Here is a 23,220-nt window from a genome sequence, read left to right on the forward strand (position 1 = left end):
AATCAAAATTTCCCGCTCGCTTCGCTCGCGTATTCAGAAACTGTATGCCCTCGTTTTTACATTTGTCAACAAAAAAGAAGTTAAGTACGTTTGGGATACATTTTACGTCCGTACGAGTCCGAAAAAAATTTCGCGCTCGCTTCGCTCGCGTATTTGTAACTACATGGACATGTGTACGTCTTTCTTTACATTTACTTACCTACAAAAGAATAGAGTATCCACTTCCGTTTTGTAAACGCTGAACATTGCGTTTGTCAAAGCTATAATAAATTCGTCCGTGGGTTTTCAACCCTTCTGATTGTTAAAAACAAGCATAGAAATCTGTTGCACTGTCGACATGCGTTTAGCTTTGAGTAGTACTGAACCAAAAATTCAGAAGTTAGTAAAGAGAATGCAGTCACAAAAATCTCATTAAATTAAAATCTATAGCTTTTAGTTTTTTGCTAATTAATAAAGAAATGAGTGCTAATAAGTGTGCTTGTATTCTTTATCAAAGAACTATCAATTTAGGCAAACCAATGAGGTGGTCCCCGGCAAGACAAACTTTGGTAAAGTGGTCCCTCATGAAAAAAAGGTTAAGAACCACTGCTCTAAACACTCCGAAGGTATTATTTTATTTTGCCTTAGAGTCAGTCTTGAGCGAGATTGCTGTTATATTATAACTAACTGTTTCACCCCGTAAAGGGGGAACTTCTTCCCATACCCGGACTAAATACATACATAATGTATAACCCATGTTATCTATACTAATATTATAAAGCTGAAGAGTTTGTTTGTTTGTTTGAACGCGCTAATCTCAGGAACTACTGGTCCGATTTGAAAATTTTCAGTGTTAGGTAGCCCATTTATCGAGGAAGCCTATAGCCTTCATAGGGCTATACTACTACTATTGTACTATAGGCTACTTTTTATCCCGGTACGGGAAGTAGTTCCCACAGGATGCGGGTGAAACCGCTGGCAGAAGCTAGTCTGGGGATAGTCAAGCTTCCCAACAGTAAGTTTTTCAAATCGGTTCAGTAGTAAAAATATAACCTACTTCTGAAAATACTTGGTGCATTAAATTAGTTTACCTTAGATTCCATTACAAAGTTACATCCAGGTTATAACATAGCCTATTGTTACTTTGGAAGAGTGTAGCTTCCCAACTGTAAGAATTTTTCAAATAGGCAGTTTCGGAGTATTTAGGCTACAAAGAATCCTTTTTTTTACATTAGTATAGAAATCCTGGAAAATACACGTACCTACGTTTCATAAATGTGAAATCCTCAACTTCCTTCTGCCCAAATGACTATTTAATTAAACGATTACCTTCTCTATAACTGCCTCGTTGGTCTAGCTGTAATGCTGTTCACAAGGTCTCGGGTTCGATTCCCGAGTCGTAAGCAGCTCGGAGCCTAGAAGTTGATGATTGGTATACCCGTGCATCGGAGAGCACGTAAATTTCGATCTTGCGCCTGATATTGTCTGGGTCGTGCTAGATTACCGTCCCATCGGGCTATGAGAGTGAAGGAATAGTGAGTGGACCTGTCCTTCCCTATATAACAGCCGCCGTGGCCGAAATCTGCCTTGGGCGCTATTATGAAAGATGACGAAAGTATAATCAAAAGACTAATTTAAAAAAAATTGTTTCATGTTTAACCTACGCGGCGCCGCTACACTACGACTATTCCCGTACATGTACCTATCCTTTCTCTACACGGTAGAGGCTGCTAGCAACTGCCCTGCCACCCACGCCCGTACCTATCTAATTGCTCTTAGGAAAAAGCGCGAGTAAAGTTAACTTGCGCAGACGTGAGTGGCGTCCAGCGGCCGTGAGCTTAAGGCAAGACGAGGTCTTACTGCGTCTCTACATTACATAGGTACATTTAATCAATACAGGACCCGGTAAGTATGAATGAAATGGTAGCTCGGTTTGTAAAATCGCAACTGTATATTATACACAAAATAATCAAGGGTTTTAATAGAACCAGATAAAAAAAAAAATGATTTTATTGCTTCCAAAATAGGACACTAGAATTACTATCTCATATTTTAAAAAGAACTATAAATATTGTAACTAACTAAACTGGCTTTAAGAGGTGTGTTTACATATTGTACATAAACACTTTTTGATTATGTTCAGAAAACATTGCAGAGCTTATATTTCATATAAGCTTATGAGACATTCAGAGGCACATTACCTTTGTTATGCCATGTCAAAATGTAGCACTAATTGGCGAAAATAAAATATAAATAACAATTTAAACAACATATATACAATATGGAATGTCAATATATTTTACTTCATATCTACATTTGATTTAGAGTTTGAGAGTAAATGACTGAAATTAAAAACTTTCTTAACAATATACAATGTTTTGTGGAGATTTTTGTTATTGGTATTATTATTTATCCTCTCATAAGTTTATGAGAATGTATGCAAAATTCTTTTAAATTTACTACATTTGCACTGGAGTTATCTATCTACAAACACAAAAAGACATATTCCAATGTAAAATAAATATATTTCAAATCAAATGTATGACATTTGATCTGTTTTCCATGACAGACTGATAAAAAATCTACTAACATTAAGCAATATTTATCGAAAATCGAATACGTAACAGAAATTCTATTTAGTAATAAATATGAAGTCACGCCGCTACCCATTGCATGTTGAATTAAAAGCGACATTCTAATATTATGGCATAATATACTTTGTTTCAGTTACTTTTCTAAGTGTCTGCAATGACTTGTTTATCGAAACGTTCACAATACAGCGATGCAATGAGAAATGGTGTGAAATCGTGTAACAGATTTCATAGTTCATTTGATTGTTTATTCATCAATTACATAAAACATGTTGATTTTCCAATTTCAATCTACCAATCTATCGTCATTAGTAGACACTATAAAACAATTATGGAAGGAAGGAGACGCCTCTAAAACGAAATATAAATATAGACTTACGAATGTAAAGAGAGTTGTTTACCTTTAAGACCTTACATACAAACTTATAATACAAGTTAATTTTAATTAAAATGCAACCCTCTAGTAAAGGCCCATAATATGTGACCACGAAATCAATAATGACGTTACAACAGTTTAAGTATACCTATTCACAGCACTTAACCACATGTTAGTCAACTGTTTCACGCACTAAACGATCACAAACTCACTTCGGTGTCATACTATCACCATAATTATCGATTGCATTGACGTAAAATTAATATTTATATACTCATATGTACAATTTTATTAGTGTCCTGTTTAAACACATTACAGTGATTCCTCAAAAGCCGCCATCAAATCGCTCTGCATGTTCATATCGATTTGACCAGCCATCTGCAACAAAACGAACAGTTGTTGAAAGAGGAAGCCATCGGGTAGTAATCTTTCAAGACTGCCTACTTTCTATTGACTATTCTTTAGCATAGTTCCATCGGAACTATGCTAAAGAATAGTCGGGATCGGGAACGGCTAGTAAAGCATACATTTGTGAAATAATAACTTACGGCTTCTCGACGGCGGCGCTCCTGCTCGCGCTGACGCAGCCGCTCGCGCTCGGAGGCGGCGGGCTTGTCGGGCGCGGCGGCGGCGGCGGCGGCCGCGGCGGCGGGCGGCGACGCTCGCGCCACCGGCGACACGCGCGGCGACGCCACCTCCGCGCTCTCCACCTTACGCGGACCCGCGCCCACTCTGTAATAACACATCCTAATTAAGCACTCATTCAATAATACATATTAGTTTGATACTATGCATAAAGGCGTAGCACATCTAGGTAAGATTTCACATAGTATATTCTAGTAATTAAATGAATTTGGAAGCAAAATTGTTGTGTAAATAACGCACCTCATTTTTTCTTCGTCGGGTTGTCGCCTCTCTGTTTCTTGACGTTGTCTTTCTCTCTCGGCCTGTTCCTTCTTTCGCAACTCTTGCTGTTCTATAAGAGCTCTCTGGCGGTCTATCTTCTCTTTAGCTTGCTTCTTAAACGCCTAAAAAGTTCAAATAACCACAATATATCGTGAACCATATTCACAAGAAGAACTACTTAATATTGAATGAATTATGTATTCCAATGAGAATCTTACCTGAAAACTATCCATAACAGGTTTTTGTTTTATTTGGTGATTGGTTCCCATGTTTGGTATACTCTGTGGACTTCCAGCCTGTGCCAGAGATGACCACGAGCTGGCATTTTTTAAATTTTGTTCTTGTTTGAGTTTGAAGGCTTGTGCAAAGTTAGTATTTTTTGAATCTTCCATCTTTTTTTCCATCTCGTATTTAGCTCGGTCTGACATATTGTTAGAAACCATGTTGGGAACTCCCATCAGGTCTTCAATTGGTTTAGGTGTGAGCAAAGGTTTTATATCTTCTTTTTTCGCAGCAGGTGTGATTAAACACGGTGCATTTGGGATGTTGTGATGAGACTGAGAAATGACACTGTGTGGCGCTGATGGTATTGGATCAAATATAGACGAAACTGGTGGCACGGTCATGCCCTGGATAATAGGATTCACATCGGGTCGCAGATGCTCGCGTTCAAGCTGCATTTTTTCCACATATCCATTGTGGGGCTGCATGTACATTTCAGTTTTAATCTGTTCAGGCACACGAGCCACCTCTGTCAAGCCTCCAAGCTGTGCCATCAGGTTTTGGTGAGCAGAATCTGGCATCATCTGAGGCTTCGGAAGGGAAAATTCTTCTTCTAGACGCATCGACGACTCCGAAACTCCAACGCTAACGTCCATTGGCACATCTGCTTTAAGACTTCGCTCCAGACTAGCCAAGGACCGTTCAATAGGGTCAATGTATTGAGAGGGATCAACTTTATCCAGCCCATTCCGTGGTTCAATTTTAGGGATGGGCTTATGGTCCTCAACTTCTCGAACAATGGGTGCGATGGAAGAGTCAGGGATGATGTTGGGCGGCTGCGGGGGCGCGGGCGCAGGCGGTGCGAGCGCGGGCGCTGGCGGCGCGGCGGCCTCCTTGTGGTCGGGCTGCACTGCCGCCGCCTCCGGCCCCGGCACCGGCTTCACGTCGGCCGGCGCGGGAGGCGCCAGCTCCACGGCGGCCGGCACTGCCACTGGAGGGGCCACTGGTGTAGCGACCGTCACAGTTGGAACGGGTTTCTGCTACACACGATAAACGACAAAAATCATCATCTTGTACTACCCATAATCGTGAATAACTTAAATAAAAGAGAATATATTTACCGCTTGCGGTGGGTGTTGATGTTGCTTCTTCGCTTTCTTTTTAGGCGTCCTGCTAGGACCTGTACCTGAAATAAAATAAGGTTACGAAACTTTGATTTCGCGCCTCGAACCATAAAGGAACATTGACAACATATTTATATGTACTTAACTTCAGATGCCGCAGAAAGATCCATTTATTCATAAATTCTTGATAAAAGGGAAATAAGTAAAGGAGAAGCCAGTGTGTACATATTGCAATGTTCACTGATACCTGTATAACTTACTTAATAAAATATCGTAAATAGACTGTGTTATAGACTTTCCACTTCCTTTCAACAAAAAAAATCCTATTTGTTCAGATCTCAGGGTACACAAATGAAAATCAATATAAATTACTTAAGAGATTTACTTAAATTGTTATATATTGAAATATATACAAAGTTTATTTCCACTCACTCTTATATCTATTAATTTTTAAGTCATGAGTTGATTAAATCAATCTTACATAAAATTTACACTCATGGTGTTTCGGTTTACATGCCAACTCTCTACATTAACATTACAACAAAACGTTGATAACTAATTGCACTAAGCATACATACTAATTTGCTTATAATGAAGTTAAATCGGATTGGAACACTTCAGTACCCGTTAGATTAGTTAAAACATTTCTGTGTTCAATTTTACATATTTGTCTATTTTAAAATCTAACTATAAAATAATTTGTCTATGATAATATTGATATATTAACAGATTTTAAATAATGAGATTTATCAGTTCTCATCTAACGGGCCCCAAAATAAACCAAATATTGATTACCAAGTCTTGTCAGATAATCTCCATTTTATCAAAATAAAATATCATTATGTATACAGTAAACTTTTTGTTCTCCTCCCTTCTAGTCACATTGTGGACATGAGAAGGAATTTCTAGATAAAATATTATGTTTACTACATACTAACTTACACTATAGATTTTTGAAGCAACCTGCAAATTGTACTTGATAAAAATATATACTAAATGTAATGGACTATTGATTACAGGTAATGATTTGATTGCAAAGTTATTCTGCTTTTACTCTCACATTATCCAACAAAATTTTTAATACTAATTGTTCTAGTCCGTATAATTGAGCTACTCAATCTGAATAATAAAATCTAAAATAAAACATAGTTACATATGCATATTGTAAAAATTTCTAAATAGCGGACAATAAAACATAAGTAAACAAGTAAAATGATCAACATTTTACTTAGTAAGTCAATCATAAAATGTGATGTTTTTGACCAACATAATTTATTTACAACAATTAAAAACCAGTTAATTTGGCCTAATAACATGTAATGCAATATCAAATTTATTTTAGGCCTATTTTAAACCAACCAATAAATACAAGGTTTGTGAAGTACTAATTTACGTCTCTTTGAATTTGTAAAAATTTTGATATTACAAACCAGTAGAATAAATAAACAACCACTATAAATCGCATTATTCCGTGAAAACTTAGTATACCAAGCGAAATATTTCCATTTAACCTTGATTATTAAACTAACTTTGACATAAAAAATAACTAAAATGACATACATAATGTAAATCCAATCATGAAGATAGTAGTTTACATGCATATTGCAATATATATATAAATTACAAAGAATCAATAGAAACAATATTTGTTCAGATTTAGTTGTAGACTAATGGCTCGAGCTTTTACAACCAATGTGACACTACAACGTGGATAAAATAACTGCATTTCTTACATCACTTATCACTTACAATGCTCACAGTATTATTTCCGAAGTTCCTACATGTGTCTAGGATTTTGTCGTTAATATCTATCTATCAGGTAAAAAGAAACAGCAAAAAACAAATTTAGAATGTTTCTATCTTTTATGAATGAAGGCTCAATTAAAGTTATAAATGCGAAGCGTCTCGTCGTAGCATACCTTGCTACATTCATTTTCAAATGAATGTGGACCAAGAACAGACTAGCATATATGCCTGTCATTTAGGGACACATTCACGTTTACAATTTATATACAAAATATTATTTTATGGGTAAAGTAGTATACAGATTAATATGACGCTTCGACTCTGCGAGACTATGCCTTGATCATGACGACATTTAATTACTATTCGCTTCTACACCACAGAAACTCAATGCTTAAATCTGGTGTTAATCAATCAATTTATAGTAACAACTTAAAATCCTCCTATATTTTCTGTTTCTTTGTTACTTTATTTTTCATCAAATATATGAAATGAGCTTGATAAACGATCATGCTGGTACTGCACTGATAGATACAAGGAAACACCTGGAGATATTTTGCTTATTATTGTAATAAAAGTATGTTAAACCATGACAATAACAACAAAGTTTGCAAACAATTTGTGAAGGAAGGAGGCCAGCTTTAGGTATTTGTATGTTCATAAAGACAATTTTGATCCACACATCACATTAAATTTTTGAGAGCAAGCATCAAAGTGTATCAAGCATTAAACCAATAAAACATACCTTTTCAATAAAATAAATTTTTAACTACAACATGTCACAAGATTACATCCTCCATTGTAACAAATGAGAAGTGAGTCCATCATGGGGCTAATTTTGCTTGCTAAGTTGGTATCCGTCCTTACACAATTGTTTGCAATATTCCCTACGGCTGCGCTCGACTCGCCAGCTGCTCTCGGAGATCCTCTTCGCTTCGCAACACTGGACGTACCGACACTACTATCTATTCTTGTTCTTATCATAGTTTTCAAGCCTCAATCAATATTAAGTGGGTTTAAATTTCACACTCAAAAGCAATTAGTAACCGTGAGATCTGAACTTTCCAATATTTCATAAAAAGAGATCGAAAATTCAAGGATGCAAATGAAATAACATCGCGTTTGAGGACATGATATAGTTAAAAATATTAATGTGAAAAGGTATTTCCTATTGGTTTTTGAAAGCAAACCAAATACGCATTAACTTCTCTTACCGGCACCAATATCAAGTATCAGCGAACACCAAAGCTGGCTTCTCCTCCTCACTAACAACTGTTTTGTGCCTTTACCAACATTTCTTACATAGCGCAGCAGACTACAGATTCGAATTATACATTATCTGAATCAAACGTCAGGTGGTATCCCTCTCCAATATCACAGTAATGAAAATAATTTTTACTCAATCCTCTCAGTACTCACAATCATACTTTCAACACAAACAATATTGGGGACAATTACAATGCTTTTATCTTCTTTCTATTTAAGGTGCCAGCTGAAGTTAGTTTTTGATTTAGCACCAGGGGCTGAGTTATGAAGTGTAAAACGATAACTGTTTCACAGTGAAATAGGGATGGTATTATTTTTCATACACAGCTCCATCTCTCTCTCACATAAGAACAATTATGATCATAATGTCATAAAACGGCCACTAATATCCCCACTCAACACAACAATTAACTAACTCAATCACACTATGGCTAAAATCATTTCTTCAAGTAATTCATTGCCTAATATAATCAAAATAAACAGAACATAATATTCACATCATACTTTCACTATCCACTAATTCAATACTTACTGGAGGTGCACTCTGCACTCATTTATAAATAATAAATGAGAAAAAACACAACTGCCAATAAAATAAAAAATCTTAAACCCTCAATAAATAAATACTATATAAATATAATATAGTCGGCAGCCCTTGGCCCCAAGATGTCATTTCAGAAAATTAACTTCATACTTACACACCTATACATTATTTCTCAGCAGATGTTAACTCACTCAAGCATCTTTACCTTGGTCATTCCCGTACCATTCATTCTGTCATTGACATCAATATCAGACTAGAAACACATTTATCTGTTAAAATTGCATACCACATTTTAAAATAATAGTTGTGTTCGGTCATATTTTTAAAAAATACTGGCAAAGGTAAAAAACTTATTTTCATCTTTGAAATCTTCATGAAAAATTGCTATTAACCTATAACTATTTATGTATATATCTCAAGCATTTGAACATATCCATACAAAGTGAAATATCCATCTTAATTTAAATGCAAGTATCATTAAAATCTATAACTAAACTGTAATTTACATTATATGGTACAAATAGGGTACCAGTCAGTGCTATATTTGTGTCTGTCTGTGAAGGAAATGATAGTATTGGTTACGTAAGTCGTCGGCAATGTGGGCTAACCTGCTTCGCTGTCACTGCTGTCGGACGAGCTGGTGTCGGTGCTGGACGACGAGTTGGACGAGTCGGACGAACTCGACGACGACGACATGCCGCCGCCCAGCGCCTCTTTACAACCCTCTGGTGACAATAACCATCGTATGGTTAGGTCTAAGTCGCATTTCAATCGTGCATTTGTGGAGATAGTCACAGGTTAAAACTAGGGCCACCATGGGCTGTACATGCTTAGTATAGGTAAAAGTTTTAATCATTAATTACTACTAGAGAGTCCAAACAAAAATAAGGCATGATAAAAAGTTAGTCTTCTACTACAAGGTTAGTACAGTGTATGTTTATTACTATTTTAGAATTGATAGAAAGATTGAACCAACCTTTTTTCTGTTGCTGCTTTTTATTTGTTCCTAGTTGCCCAGATACATCCTGCAGCCTCTTTTCTAATTCTTGTTTCTTTTCAGCTATTTGTTCATCCTTAGATTTACCAGACACTTTTCGATCTGCAAATCAACATGACCGATAAACAATTGAACTTTCATATGGGAATAACACATGAAATGGAAAAATTTTGGTATCACCAACATTATTTGCCAAAGGGTTTGGGTGAGGGAAATGTATTCAACAGGGTGGGTTATATGAGGGAATCATCTAACTACAAAAAAAATTAACACAACATGGTTACTCACTGATTTCTGGATGTGTGGATGAGTTATTTCTACATAAATACAATATTAAAAGGTGAAGGAATTAAAGGAAAAAGGAAAAGGTAAATAATGTCGGCTCAACTCACAATAAGGCTTACGTGTCTTTTTTCGAAGACATGATGCGACGTAGTTCTCTAGTTCACGCAGCGTTGAAGGTTTGAGGGTTTCAAAATCTATTTCGATTTCGTCCGGGTTGGAGTCTCGTAAAGAAGGTTCTCTACTTTGAATGATGTGCACTACTTTACCGAGTTTATCACCTGTGTAACAAAACGAAGATTCTCAGTATCGTTCAATAGGTACCCTAATAAATGGAAAAAATATATACAGTGGACTAGTTCTTTCAAGCATGTGTAAATGTTGAACAGATCTAAAAAGAAAACGTTCAAAATATTATACTTTGGTAAATGGTAAATTAGTTAGTGACACTCCCATGGTGCACGCGAGTGCGAGTTAGTCAATATCGACGACTCAGTACAGGATTGTCAATATCTCCAAAAAAAATTTCAATTTTTCCATGGCACAAAAATAACAGTAAAGTTGGTAATAAAATAATCATGTACTTTTATGTACTCTCATTTGCATTTACATGTTACAAGTACATACTTTTAAGATACAAAAGCTAGTCCTAGTTTAGAATATAGCGTCTGCTATTGCATATTCATGTAAATAATATTTTCAAAAAATATATACTGTACTAGGTTTATCGTGAAATAAATAATTTTATATGATTGTATTTACTATATTAGTGTTAAGACATCATCATTCATCGTCCCACTGCTGGGCACAGGCCTCCTCTCACACGGAGAAGGATTGACCGTTAATAGAAGATTGAGCGTATATTAGAGTGCACGTTGTTAATGAAGGGGTCTGACATCAGTCTGACCAAGGGGTATTGGGTTGCCCGGGTAACTGGATTGAAAAGGTCAGTTAGGCAGTCGCTCCTTGTATAGCGTTGGTACTCAGCTGAATCCGGTTAGACTGGAAGGCGACCCCAATATAGTTGGGTGCAGGCTCGGGAGATGATGTTGTTAATGAAGGGGTATGAATAAGTTACCAGGCAGCTTGTTGATGTCGAGCGAGAGCTGCCGCTTCTCGTCGTAGGACATGGGCTTGGCGTGGTCCTCGTCGTCGGTGTCGGGGTGCGGCGGCGGGTGCGGCGGCGGCGCGGCGGTGGGCGTGGAGCTCTTCTTCTTGCCGGGCGCGGCGCGGGCGCCCGCCTTGCCGGCCGCGCCGCCCGCGCCGCCGCGCTTGCTGCCCGGCTTGCCGCGCACGCTGCTCGGCGCCGCTGCACCAAACAAACACGTTATAGCAACCAATAATACCATCATTTCTGGATAAGTTCGATCCACGTACGGTCCGTTAGCCTCATGGTAAGCTATTGATTAGCTTGTGTAATGGGTGCTAACACAACTGACAAACTACATAAAGTTATATGTATTTACTAGCGACCCGTCCCGGCTTCGCACGGAATATCAGTATTTCCCCACAATTTAATGGATGTTATTATACATATAAACCTACCTCTTCAATAACTCTATATATAAAGAAAAACCGCATCAAAATCCGTTGCGTAATTTTGAAGATGTAAGCATACATAGGTTTATATGAGTTATGCCCGATTCGTCATTTTAGTGATCTGGCATCCATAAAAAACGTGTCCCAGTTGGTCATTCAATAAAATATTTTATTTTGCTTAGTCCCAATTGGTCATCCGTACTTTATTTTGTAAAAAGTACTGTCAACAAGATAAGCTTTACAATATTGTAATATGTTTTTTTTTTATATTTATTTTGGTTATGTTTTTTCCGAATATGGCAAGACGCTATTAATAAAATCGCGATTTCAACGGCATCACACACCGCACGGCCCAAACCAAAATACCAGGATCGCATAAATCAGATGAGTAATATACCAATCAACGAGTGTCCATGGAACTGCCCACCGTGTACTAGGACCGCATAACTTACAGGAGTATAGCAGTCAAGAGTGTCAGGATTTTACGTTTTTTTCTTAATTGTAGATAAACATACCAATTTACACCATCATTCATCATTTTTATGTATACAATCTCTTTGCTAGTTATGGGCCCCTGGTACTTTTGTTACCGGCACAAAAAGTATCGAGTCACATTTTCGGGTTTATAAAATGCCCATGTTGTCTTCACCTGTGTTTTAACCCTGGACAACTAACCTTCGTCAAATCGACGAATACGCGACACAAAATAGGCTATATCTTTTTAAAGCGGGCGCCAGTGATCGTGTCGCGACTTGTCAACTCAGTGCCTCTCGCGCTCTTTCAGAAAGCGGTTGTGTGCGGCAGGTAAGTTTTAAAGTTTTTGAGATATTCAATATTTAGTCGTCGTTTCGACGAATGGTTAGTGTTTGTGTCACTTTTCATATATAAATTGAATATTTTATTTCGCAGTTTTCTTTGTGATGGCTTCAAAACAACCACTATCGGAAGAAAATATTACTATAATGTGTCAACTCTGGGACAAAAGATAATGAGCCGTCGTAATTATATGAAAGAATTGCATTCCCAACTTGTAAAACCGTGGCTCGAAACACGACTGCAAATGCCCACAATGCCCACGCATACAAAACCGAAAATACAAAATGTATTAGGGATTGGTACTGATGTTGAAGGTGGTGATCGTGACGAAGTGCAGTCAACGTCGAGAAATGAGTATGTATCGACAGGTCAAAATATAAGAAAAAGGAAAATTTGCGGTATATGTTCCTATAAGAACACACAGAGAACTCACAGTGCAGCATCGCAATCTGCGGTGAACATAAGATTGATTTCTGCACTAGTTGCGCAGACAAAAAATAGCTTTTATATTTTTTTTTATATTACTTAGATCTCGTTCTATAAGTAATTAAGAGAAAAATATGATTTTTCTTGGTTTAAATATTTTTGTTAATTTTCCAAAAAATTACGTTTTTTTGATCTCATGAAAACCAAGTGCTTTACTAAAAATGTTAAGTTTGAATAAATATTTCTCATTACTTTATTTTTTGCAGTTTTATTTGTAAATGTAACCTATGTTATTTAATTGTTCAGAAGAATTTAGATAAAAAACAGCATAATTCACCTAAAAATACCGCGTTAAAAACATGTTCGTCGAAACGACGAATGGTTAGTTTTAATAGGGTACTCTGGAAGGTTAGTGGTCTAGGGTTAATGTAAATTTTATTATATTTACATGAGAGCTATACCTTTACCTACATCGAAGTTTTTCATTTAAAATTTCTTCTAACACTTTTATTTCTGACGGTACTCTGATACGTGAAATTTTATGCGGGTGACGAATCGGAACTCAAAATTTAAATATTAAATTATTTATTTTGCTCGAATGACCAATTGGGATTTGGTGTATGGAAAAAATAGTTGGTGACCAATCGGTACTAATGACAAATTGGGAATAACTCGTTTATATCGGGTGTGTCGTTCACAATCACATTAAATCATATCACATATACTTTATGATATTCTATGGCGATATGTAAAAAAAATAACTTAATCCATTCAGTGGTTTAGCCACAGGAGTCATTTTTCGTTTTTATAATTTACAACATCATGTGTAAAGCAGAGATAAAGTTGGGAGTATCGTATGTTTTGATCAGTTGACAGCTGTCAGTTTTCAAGGGAGAATTTCAGTTGTTTGTAATGACTGACTTTTATATGGTGTTCTAATTTTTGCACATTTTTATTCCATTTACTTTGCTTGAAAAAATCATTTTTTTATTTTTACGTATTTTTCTTTTATCTTTGTGTTAATCGACATATATTAACCAGTATATTTTAGCATTTAATTTAATGTGATTATGAACGACACACCCGATATATGGACAGAGAAAGCGACTTTGTTACATACTATGTAGTGATATATTTATACATAGATACAAATTACAACACCCATAACCACAGCCCACAAATACGCTCATCACACAAATGTTGACCGAAGCGGGACTCAAACCCGGGACTCGGGTTCGGCAATAATGCTACAAAGCTCACTTTTTATTGATGCCTGACTGAGGATTAGTAATTTAAAATTATCTAGCATAGAGGTTTATATTTTGATCTACCCAATGATGACTAGGACCTTAATAAAATCCGTCATTGGTCGTCAAAATGCTATTAGAGCTGCTTCGTAATCTACTCAAAAGTGTGGCAGTCTTATTTCTCATAATCGCATAGAAGTCGTTTATCTTAAACAAACATAGTAGACGCGCTACGTTATATTATATTCTATGGGTATTTCACCCATAGGTAGCCTTTGAAACCTAGTTTTAAATAGAAAATAGGAACGGGCATTAGTTGCATAAAGAGAAACTTACCTAAATTCTCAGCAATATTATTTGCTTTCGCCGCGTAAGCAGCAGCTGCATTGGGCTTAGGCACCGCATTGTTCGTTATTTGTTTCTTCTGCTTATCCTTCATTTTTTTCTTAGCTTTCTTTTTGTTATTGGATTCTTCTACTAGTTTTCTCATTTTTTCTTGTAGTGCAAGTAATTCTTTTTCTAACAGCTTAACTTTGTTATTTCTTTCTTCTTCTGAATCATCAGATTCAGAATCAGATTCGGAGCCAGACTCCGAACTTGATGCAGAGCTGCCCTTGTCCATATGCGGGACGCCTACGTGTACGGGTTCGTCAGGAATCTTGGCGTATCTGTAAGTCAATGTTACAACAGTTACAGTAAACAAATCAATTGAAATGGCATAACAGGGCTATATAGTAGCCACTAATTATTACCTCATCTCAAAGACGTCCTGAAGTTTTCGAGCCATTGCAACGACATCATGGTCCGGCGGGTTATATTTATAACAATTCGTGAATATTAGACGTACGTCGGCGGCAAATTCAGCGGCTGTTTTATATGCTCTATTGTCCATCTTTTGTTTCACGGTTCCAAGGTCCATGGGTTTCTTAATAATATCAAAATAATCATGAAGTCCAAGCAAATCAGCATCTACAGGTTTATAAAACGGCCAGGCATAACCCTGTCGAAAAAAATAAGAGTAGCAGATGATTCATTAAGAATCGGAAATACAGAATAAATAGAATAATGAATTACAGAAATAACTTACTGAATGTTTTTTAGAGAAAAGTTCTTTTAGAATTTCATTACAACTCTTAAGAGCATCAGAGAGTTTCTCTTTACTCTTAGCAAGCTGAGGCGTCATGACAGAGTGGTGCGAAGCGCCAGCACCGCTAGGAGATAAACCTCCCATTTTAAATCCATCATCCCCTGTCCGGCTCGCCTGGAAGGTTACAAGATTTGTGAATACCATGTTTATTATTTACCGTTGCATTATATCCATAATCAATATATCATACCTTCTTCTGTCGACCACTTTCTCTCCTTGTGGAGATTTTAGCAGGTTTAGGACCACTCTGCTGATCTATGGTAGGTGTTGTATAGCCTCCTTCAAAGGAGCTTCCCATAGGCGTCGTAGTATCGGCTTTTCTCTTCACACCCTTTTTCACCTTTTCAAAATACGAACACAAATAAGTAACATGTCGAAAAATTATTAGGGGCAAAAAAAACACTGACTCTTGTTAAATACCTTGGCCGGCTGCGTTTGGGATAATGCTACCGCTGGTATCGTCGAGACTGGCGGGGCCGCCGGCTGGGCCACGTGGAAGCTGGACGGCTGCGTCGCCACCTAAGATCAACCGTATGATACAATATGTTCGCGAGGACAGCGGGGCGGTGGCGCATAACGAGGCAAGCTATGAACCTGCTGCGGCAGTCCGGTGTGCGTGGCGGGCGGCGTGGCGGGCGGCGCGGGCAGCGCGGGCGTGGTGGTGGTGTTGGTGGAGCCCACGAGCGCGGGGTGCGGCGCGGGCGGCGCGGGCTTGGGCGCGCGCGGCGCGGCGGCGGCGGCGGCGGGCGTGGCGCCGCCGGCTGCCCCAACTGCTGCGGCGCCCGGCGTGCTCGTCCCGCGCTTCTTGACCCCACCCTTGCCCCCTTTCGACGGCGCCTCGATTTCCTTTTCCTCCTTGTCCATCTGAGCTATCTGTGAATCGCAAATTAATCTCTCATATATGATTTCAATTGACGATTTTCAAAAGATTTTGTAATTTTAATTTAAAAAATGATTTGTCTAAATGAGAAGTATATTTTCCCTTAAACTTACCCGATTCAGGAATAATTTCTCCAAAGTTTGTGCCATAACTACTACATCCTCGCCTGGTTTATTGTAAACATAGCAGTTGGTGAACATGGTGTTGAAATCTTGAATACATTCCTGAGCTGAATAGTAATAGTTGGACTCAAGCCTTTTCTTTATTGTTCCTAAGTCCATGGGCTTCTTAATTATCTTATGGTAGTCCTAAAATAAAGAATAGAAATATAAGCTTACGAAAAAAACTCTTGCTGGAAAAAATCTGCCATAAAATGTATAAGTACTTACAGGGAGGTTTAATTTTTTTGCATCTACAGGTTGGTGAAAAGGCCATGCAAACTGATGTTTCCATACTGCCTTCATTACATTCTTTTGGAGAAATTGTAGCTGATTTGTCATCCGGCCCTGCCGCCGCGCCGGCTCATCGGGGGGAGCGCCATTGACCGGCTCCGCCGTCGGCTAAGTAACACATACGTACGAATTTAATCAACATATATTTTTTTATATATTCTAATTATGTATTTTACATTTGTGTTTCTTAAGAATATCCCTTGATACTATAGGCAGCATATTACAAGAGAACAAGAACTTGGGCTGATACTATGTAAGAGAGACTTCTATGTTCGATTTTTCTTTTCATTGATAACAACTTGTCACTTACCGTGCTGGTAGTAGCGAGAGGATCGACTGCCTGCTGCATTGTGCTGGAGTCAGCAATCTACCTGCCAAAGTGACACAACTACTGTAGTAGATATTAAAACAATACAAAATTATAAAAAGTAGTATCCAGCAAACAACTCTCACCTCAATTGTAACAAGAGGCTCATCCAATCTCTGACTAAGAGGCATCAGCTAAACCCTCTTATAACACTAAACCATTCTATCATAATAAAATATGTTGGTGCTATTGCACCTAGAAGCAGGTCATCCCATTCATAGACAAATAAAAATCCTACCTGAAAGAAATATAGTGAAAGTTATACAACTCCCGGTCTAGCATAATATTTCTTTAATGAAAAATTACTTATTTGTTATTACAATAACTGAGAGATTAAATCTTATTAATTACCTTGCATCTGATTGCAGGGTAGGAAATATAAATATAGAAGCACCAAAGGCTCTCAGCTGCTTGACAGCAGTTTCTTCAAATCTGTAACAAAACAATCATAACATTAATATTTGTTCCTGCAGCATCATCAGCATCTTTAAAAACTACTTTTATAATCTCTATTTAAAAACTATTTCACTGTACTGTACCAAATAGCTCCTAAATCTGTTATTTTACTATGTCTATGTTTATGTCCATTTATATTGTACAGAGATGATCATGTTATGATGTATGAGAAAATAATCCTAAAACAATTTATATATTCTTAGAAATATTGACAAAACCCTCATAACTATACTTTTTTATGCACAGGGTTCGGTTGGGTAGAGCACTTGTACCTGAGATAATACAAAATAAGCTGAACCAAAATTGTTAAGAGTAGCACATTTAATAGGGCCCATTGCAGCAGCCTCTCAACTGTGCATTATCAAAGACTTTCTTCAAAATCAAAAATTATGTCAATTGTTTCTGTATTCTATACACAAACAATTAAAAAATGCCATATAATATGCTGTACTATGTTTAACGCAAATATTTTGTAATTTAGTAAATTTTGGTAAATTGATGTCGTATTGTTCGTCTAACAATAAGTGGTGGCCTGTTACATTTTAATTAACGAATGCTGGCCGAAGCAGTTTGGCATGCCCATCATCATTAAGCATCATCAAACATTTCTAACAATATACCTGTGTGTATGTATCGGCATAGCAAATCATGTTTTGTTCAAAATATTAGTTGATACAATCTATTTTGGTCTTATATTTAGGAACAAAAAATGGAAATAGCATAGAAGTATCTTGCAAAGAAGCCTATAACAATATTTTCAGTTGTATGTTTTACTGTCACATCAAATGTTTATATTCTCAATAGTGAATTGACATTTTGTTTTTGGTAATTAGAATTCTAGTTCCAGCATCCAGTTTCTAAGGGACATTTAAATATGATGTAGAAATAAATGTGTAGTATTCGCAGATCGAATGAATTAGAAGTGTATCAGTGTAACACCTTTCGTGTATCCAAGGTTAAATTAACAGACACCACAGCAATCTAACCTTCAGTTTGTCTTGATTATCATATTTTGATTTAGTGTTGCAAGTCTAGACCCAGCCTCGTCTTAAGTTTATATTATGGTGAGATCATCCTACTGAATCTTAATATTATTGACTGATCACCCACTGCACACAACATGTAAACTACATCTACCAGGAAGGTTTTTTCTTAAGAGTGTAAATTATGTCATGCAACATGCATGTCCCCAACTTTGTAACATGCTCTTTTGTACCAATTGGAAGTTATGTACCACTAACACCATCCACTACATCAAGCTTGTAAAAAACAAATATGAAAAATGTTAACTGGTCTAATGAGTCATCAGCGATATTGCTGCATGACGCTTCTGAAGCCGAGTAAACGTTCTAGAACATTCTTTGGACTCAGCATTGTAGTAATGATGTGCAGGTATCAGGTACAGAGGTAAAAACATCAATAAAAAATAACAGATTTCGCACGAATATATATTTGAAAAATATAGTTAATTGGACAAATTATAACGTACAGCTTTGTTTCTTAACATCTATTTCATAAGATTATGAACAGGTACAATAAATGAACTATCTACAAAACAATGTTTGATTCTAATACAATTGGTTAATGCCAATACTTTCGTCAAGGGTTTACGTTTTTTTTTAGTTTACATACCAGTAAAATAAACTCAAGTTTGGTAACTAGAAATGGGAGAAAATTGCCTTAAAGAGGCCATGAACAAAAAGGCAAAAATATTGCTCAATACAAGCAACATGCACACTCTACTGAAACGAATTATGCAGCCCTATGATAACAGCAACAAAGGAGAACGAAAAATACATCAAATTAATACCAGTAAAGCTAAAAATTATGAAAAAAGACTTACGAAGAGATATTAACGCCAATATGGCGGATGAACTAAAAATACGATGTTAGAGTAACTTCTTCAAACGCAAATGTATCGATTTGCTCCAGTCTATCAGTCACTCCACACAATAAACTAAATCATAGTACTTTAATATTTTTATAAATTCATCGTCTTAAAATAACTAAATTCACTGAAATCTATAAACATTAAAGAGTAGCACAACACGACCTCCGAAGACACAACGAACTTCAGACATGGCGGCCAAACAAGACCCAAGAATGACGAGCGTCTCTAGGCATAGTAAAAATTTTTCATTTCACACTGGAAAGGAAAATTCTATAAAATCAGCATAAGAAAATGTAGAAAACGAGTGTATTTTAATTTCTCATAAGATTTTTTTTCAGGATTCCATATAAATCATAGGATTGATTACGATAGCTCAGTGCTTGAGATTCTTTAGATTTTGTACGGATGTATAGAGCATAGAAAGTTTGTTTCTGATTCGATAAATTTAAAGTTGCAATAGGAAAAATATCGATGAGCCTAAGCGGCTTTAAAACAATGAGCAAAGCAATATCATGTAAAATAATAAATACTAATTCGTGATTCTTGAAATTGAAGAAAAATTAATTATTATTTATTTATTTATTGTTGTTCTAAACGGTAAAATTTAATTTTTTATGACTTATAAACAATGTCCAACAAAACTAGTGTTCTCCATTAGTATGAAATCGCCGATAGATAGGTGAACATTTTAAATGAATTTTATTTTAATTACGTTATGTATTTTAATTACGTATATTTCAATTAAATAGAGAGCGACCGATGATAACATTGTCCAATATTACTATTAAAATATTGAGAATTTAAAATTTTGTTCGCTAAAAAGGTTAAAATCATTACGCTATCTTCAATATTGAGGTGATGGGTGTGGTGGAGAATGCTACCACGGTTTTAGCTAAGCTAGCATTCAATATGAGGAGTGAGTGATATTATAGTTCACGGTTATATATCTCAAAGTATATTATTATTGATGTCCTTATATGACTTTAATAACATTTACATTGTAAGAAAATCGACTGGTAGAGACGGGAGAACCATGGGAGAACCCCGGGTACCAACCAAGACCGTGGCGTGACCTTGGGGAACCAAGGGGTGACTTCTTTGGTCACGCCGAATTCGGTTGTCACCCCTAGATTCTCGCCTTTATTCTCTATGGTTAGTCGTCAAACAAATTTCGCGCTCTTTTTCATATTCCCTCTTTATTTCTCTACTTTAAGTGCACTCGCCTCGCTACCCAAGCGCTCTCGAAATGCTCTCTACTATTTTTCTATGTTTAGCCTTCGACCTAACCATAACTTTCGTGCTCGCTTGGCGCTCATTTCTATCATTTACTTTTTTCGGTTTATGACTTCCCTAATCAAACGAGGCAGGCCACGACGCACAGTGATTCACTCTAACGCCATAAATCGAAAAATGTCATCGGCTTATCCCCATTAGATCTACTTACTAAGTGATTAACAAGTTAAGAAGCTTCCGAAAACTCTAAATACCAGTGTCATAAGGTCAACTTATTATTCACTTTTGTGCATCGGAAGTTAGCGCATCTCGAGTCTAATTATCGCAACGTGTGAGTCATCAAAACTTAACACTTTGTTTTTGAGTGTCACTATTCCAAATCAAGTGTTTACGTATGGTGACAGTATGGAGGTCCAAGACCATGGTATGTACTTCTATTATCAACTACTTTTTTATTTTTTTTAATGCGTTTAATATTTTATTTTATTTTTTTATTGAAGGTAGCGTTTTTGTAGATTTGTTTGGTATACTTTGATTTCATTTGGACCTATAACTTTTTGCTGCTCAGTGCTGCACTTGAGGCAAACGTTTTTCGAATAAAGAGGATGTTCTTATAAAACCATATAAGTTTCATCTGCATCTTTCTGCCCCTTCTTGGGTTACAGGAGTGTCAAAGTATGCATGTCCATAGTAAAGAAAAAAACTTTATATTTTAAGTTCAGCTTTCATGTTGTTTTAGGTAAAGTTTTCAAATGTTCTGTTTCGAGGACGACTATTTTTGACATTTGGCACTCTAAAGAGGGTAGTCCAAATGAAAAATGCAACATGTCCTGAATACTTTTACAGAAACATCGTGCCTTTCGGATGACATCGAAAATATCAAACTAGAGACTTTAAGTAATAAAATTATGAATGTATGTAAACGAATTTCTCATTATTGGGCAATATCAAATCGTAGTAGGTCTAAGTTTATAGAGAAATATTCAGATTGGCTGAATGTAGTTGAAAATATTGATGTAGAGCGAATTGAGTTACATGTATCTCAGAAGTCTGACAAAGTTGAACCATCAACTTCTTCATTCAGATCCCTTCCTAACAGGTTTACGAAAGTTCCCTGTCAAAAACAAAAGGTGTACTATCAAAAATTGTACTAGATTTGTTATCTGTTTGTAGTAAATACTTTTGAGCTTGAATGTATTCTGGTATATTTTGTGTTTTGTGTGTATTTGCAAAAAAGGTTGTTCGTGTATTTTTGTTGTTTTATTTTATTCCTTTATGGTTGTTTTTAATATAAATAACCATTATTTATATAGATTTTTCATTAAAAGTCGCAGTATGACATGTTCTAGGTTTATCGCAAAGAGTAAAGTAATATATAGGGAAAAGAGAGCCCTCTTGCGTGATAAACATGCAAACCTATTTGTCAATGCGCCATCTCTCTCTAAATTGGCCCCGAACTACCTACACAGCTATAGCTATAAAAATATATATGTATCATATTCATACCATTTTCTATTAGGGTAAATAGCACCATGTAACTATAACATTGGTTATCGTTATAGTTACATTATGCTACTTACCCTAATAGAAAATGTCATCGTTAATATAGTAAAAGGTCGAAGGAAAACAAATAATTATTATGTATTATTACTTTTTATACGCGTGTACGCAGAATGCAAAAACCGCCATGCCATATTGATATTTTGTTATGATCGATGATCGGTTTTGTTAAGTTACTTGGAATACTGACACCAGGTCTTTTTAGATTAAAATTGATATTTGTGCTTTTTCAAACCGTATTTAATTTATTCGCCTATTTTATCTTTTTTTTAAGTGTCTAATATTTTCCTCATACTTTTCTCTAATTAATATTGCATAAATAATTTTATATTGACAAACAAAAACGATTATAGTGTAGTGCCATCTGTTGGTAATTTAAAGTATCTTTTAGATAGTAAATAGTTTCCGGGCCAAATAAAAGGTGGCGACTCTTCATTCACTTAGCTGTCAAAATGTACGGAGTGTCTCCCCCCTGGTTTATCGTCTAAAACAAAATTACTGCGAGACATTTTTACACCTAAATAGTAATGATATATTTTTTAATGAATGTGGATATGTTATAATTTTAATAATTCACACTTCTCTTAACATATTTCAACGTGTAATATAAATTAATTAAAAGTATTTGTGAGTTTCGTATTTATGGCCGCCTTTGTATGGAGCGTGAATCACTGTGCGACGTTGCCAATCAATAAAATGATTGTGTCGATTATAATATGGTGGGTGTTGTGAAAGGGGCGGCTATATTACGAGCGTAGAGCATTAGGGAGGCCAAGACTATAAATATTCTCCGATAAGTGGCACAAAAGATTTGACGATCGGTCACACCGCACAAGAGTTTAGTTGCGGATCTGCTTACAATGATCGGCACAAGTCTTGACATGCGCAGAAGTAATTTAGTAGGTGCTCTTGTTGGTGCAAAAAACTACAAAACCCGGGCCGCTGTCTGTCTTTTTCCCAAATGGCCCCATTCATTGTCATGAGATTTGTCACATGATAAAATGAAGGTAGGTCTGAGAAATGGATGGCATATTCTATCTTGAAAATTGTTGCATAAGCATTGACTTGATCGTCAATTTTACGTTCACATTCAAGTGAATACCTAGCACAAAATACATAGGTACAGAAGTCAATCTACATACAAAGCGCGTTCGAGTCACGCAGACAAAGGTGTCT

At 36.4% G+C, this 23,220-nt stretch overlaps 1 protein-coding gene across 5 annotated transcripts; it reads right to left on the bottom strand.

The window, feature by feature from the left end:
* Positions 1 to 1,974: 1,974 nt before the first annotated feature.
* Positions 1,975 to 19,677, bottom strand: LOC110384264 (bromodomain-containing protein 3). 5 transcript variants are annotated; one of them, XM_049842089.2, is made up of 21 exons: positions 19,204 to 19,677; positions 17,256 to 17,336; positions 16,991 to 17,142; positions 16,848 to 16,904; positions 16,475 to 16,645; positions 16,199 to 16,393; positions 15,800 to 16,078; positions 15,626 to 15,724; positions 15,396 to 15,545; positions 15,146 to 15,319; positions 14,811 to 15,058; positions 14,395 to 14,726; positions 11,109 to 11,339; positions 10,153 to 10,311; positions 9,728 to 9,850; positions 9,360 to 9,476; positions 5,196 to 5,260; positions 4,071 to 5,111; positions 3,832 to 3,974; positions 3,495 to 3,678; positions 1,975 to 3,324 (listed from the first exon to the last, which is right to left on the bottom strand). In XM_049842089.2, exons 3-21 carry the CDS (start codon positions 17,033 to 17,035, stop codon positions 3,259 to 3,261), a joined length of 3,879 nt encoding a protein of 1,292 aa, XP_049698046.1. In that variant the 5' UTR covers positions 17,036 to 17,142; positions 17,256 to 17,336; positions 19,204 to 19,677; the 3' UTR covers positions 1,975 to 3,258. The 5 variants fall into 5 exon arrangements, with proteins under 5 accessions (XP_049698046.1, XP_049698045.1, XP_049698047.1 ...); XM_049842088.2 differs by having other exon boundaries at positions 4,071 to 5,114; XM_049842090.2 differs by having other exon boundaries at positions 4,071 to 5,114; positions 16,848 to 16,908.
* Between the last annotated feature and the right edge of the window lie 3,543 nt (positions 19,678 to 23,220).

The sequence above is a fragment of the Helicoverpa armigera genome, chromosome 5 (assembly GCF_030705265.1).
Source record: "Helicoverpa armigera isolate CAAS_96S chromosome 5, ASM3070526v1, whole genome shotgun sequence".
In the NCBI taxonomy this organism is placed as follows: Eukaryota; Metazoa; Arthropoda; class Insecta; order Lepidoptera; family Noctuidae; genus Helicoverpa; species Helicoverpa armigera.

What these genes read in the sequence shown, in the direction of transcription:
- LOC110384264 (XM_049842088.2), bottom strand. Translation starts at nt 17,035, where the DNA reads ATGCCTCTTAGTCAGAGATTGGATGAGCCTCTTGTTACAATTGAG. An exon ending in AGAAATTATTCCTGAATCGG is followed by an intron (nt 16,079 to 16,198) that starts GTAAGTTTAAGG and finishes TGCGATTCACAG; the next exon opens with ATAGCTCAGATGGACAAGGA. An exon ending in AGCGCCGCCGTCGAGAAGCC is followed by an intron (nt 3,325 to 3,494) that starts GTAAGTTATTAT and finishes GTTTTGTTGCAG; the next exon opens with ATGGCTGGTCAAATCGATAT.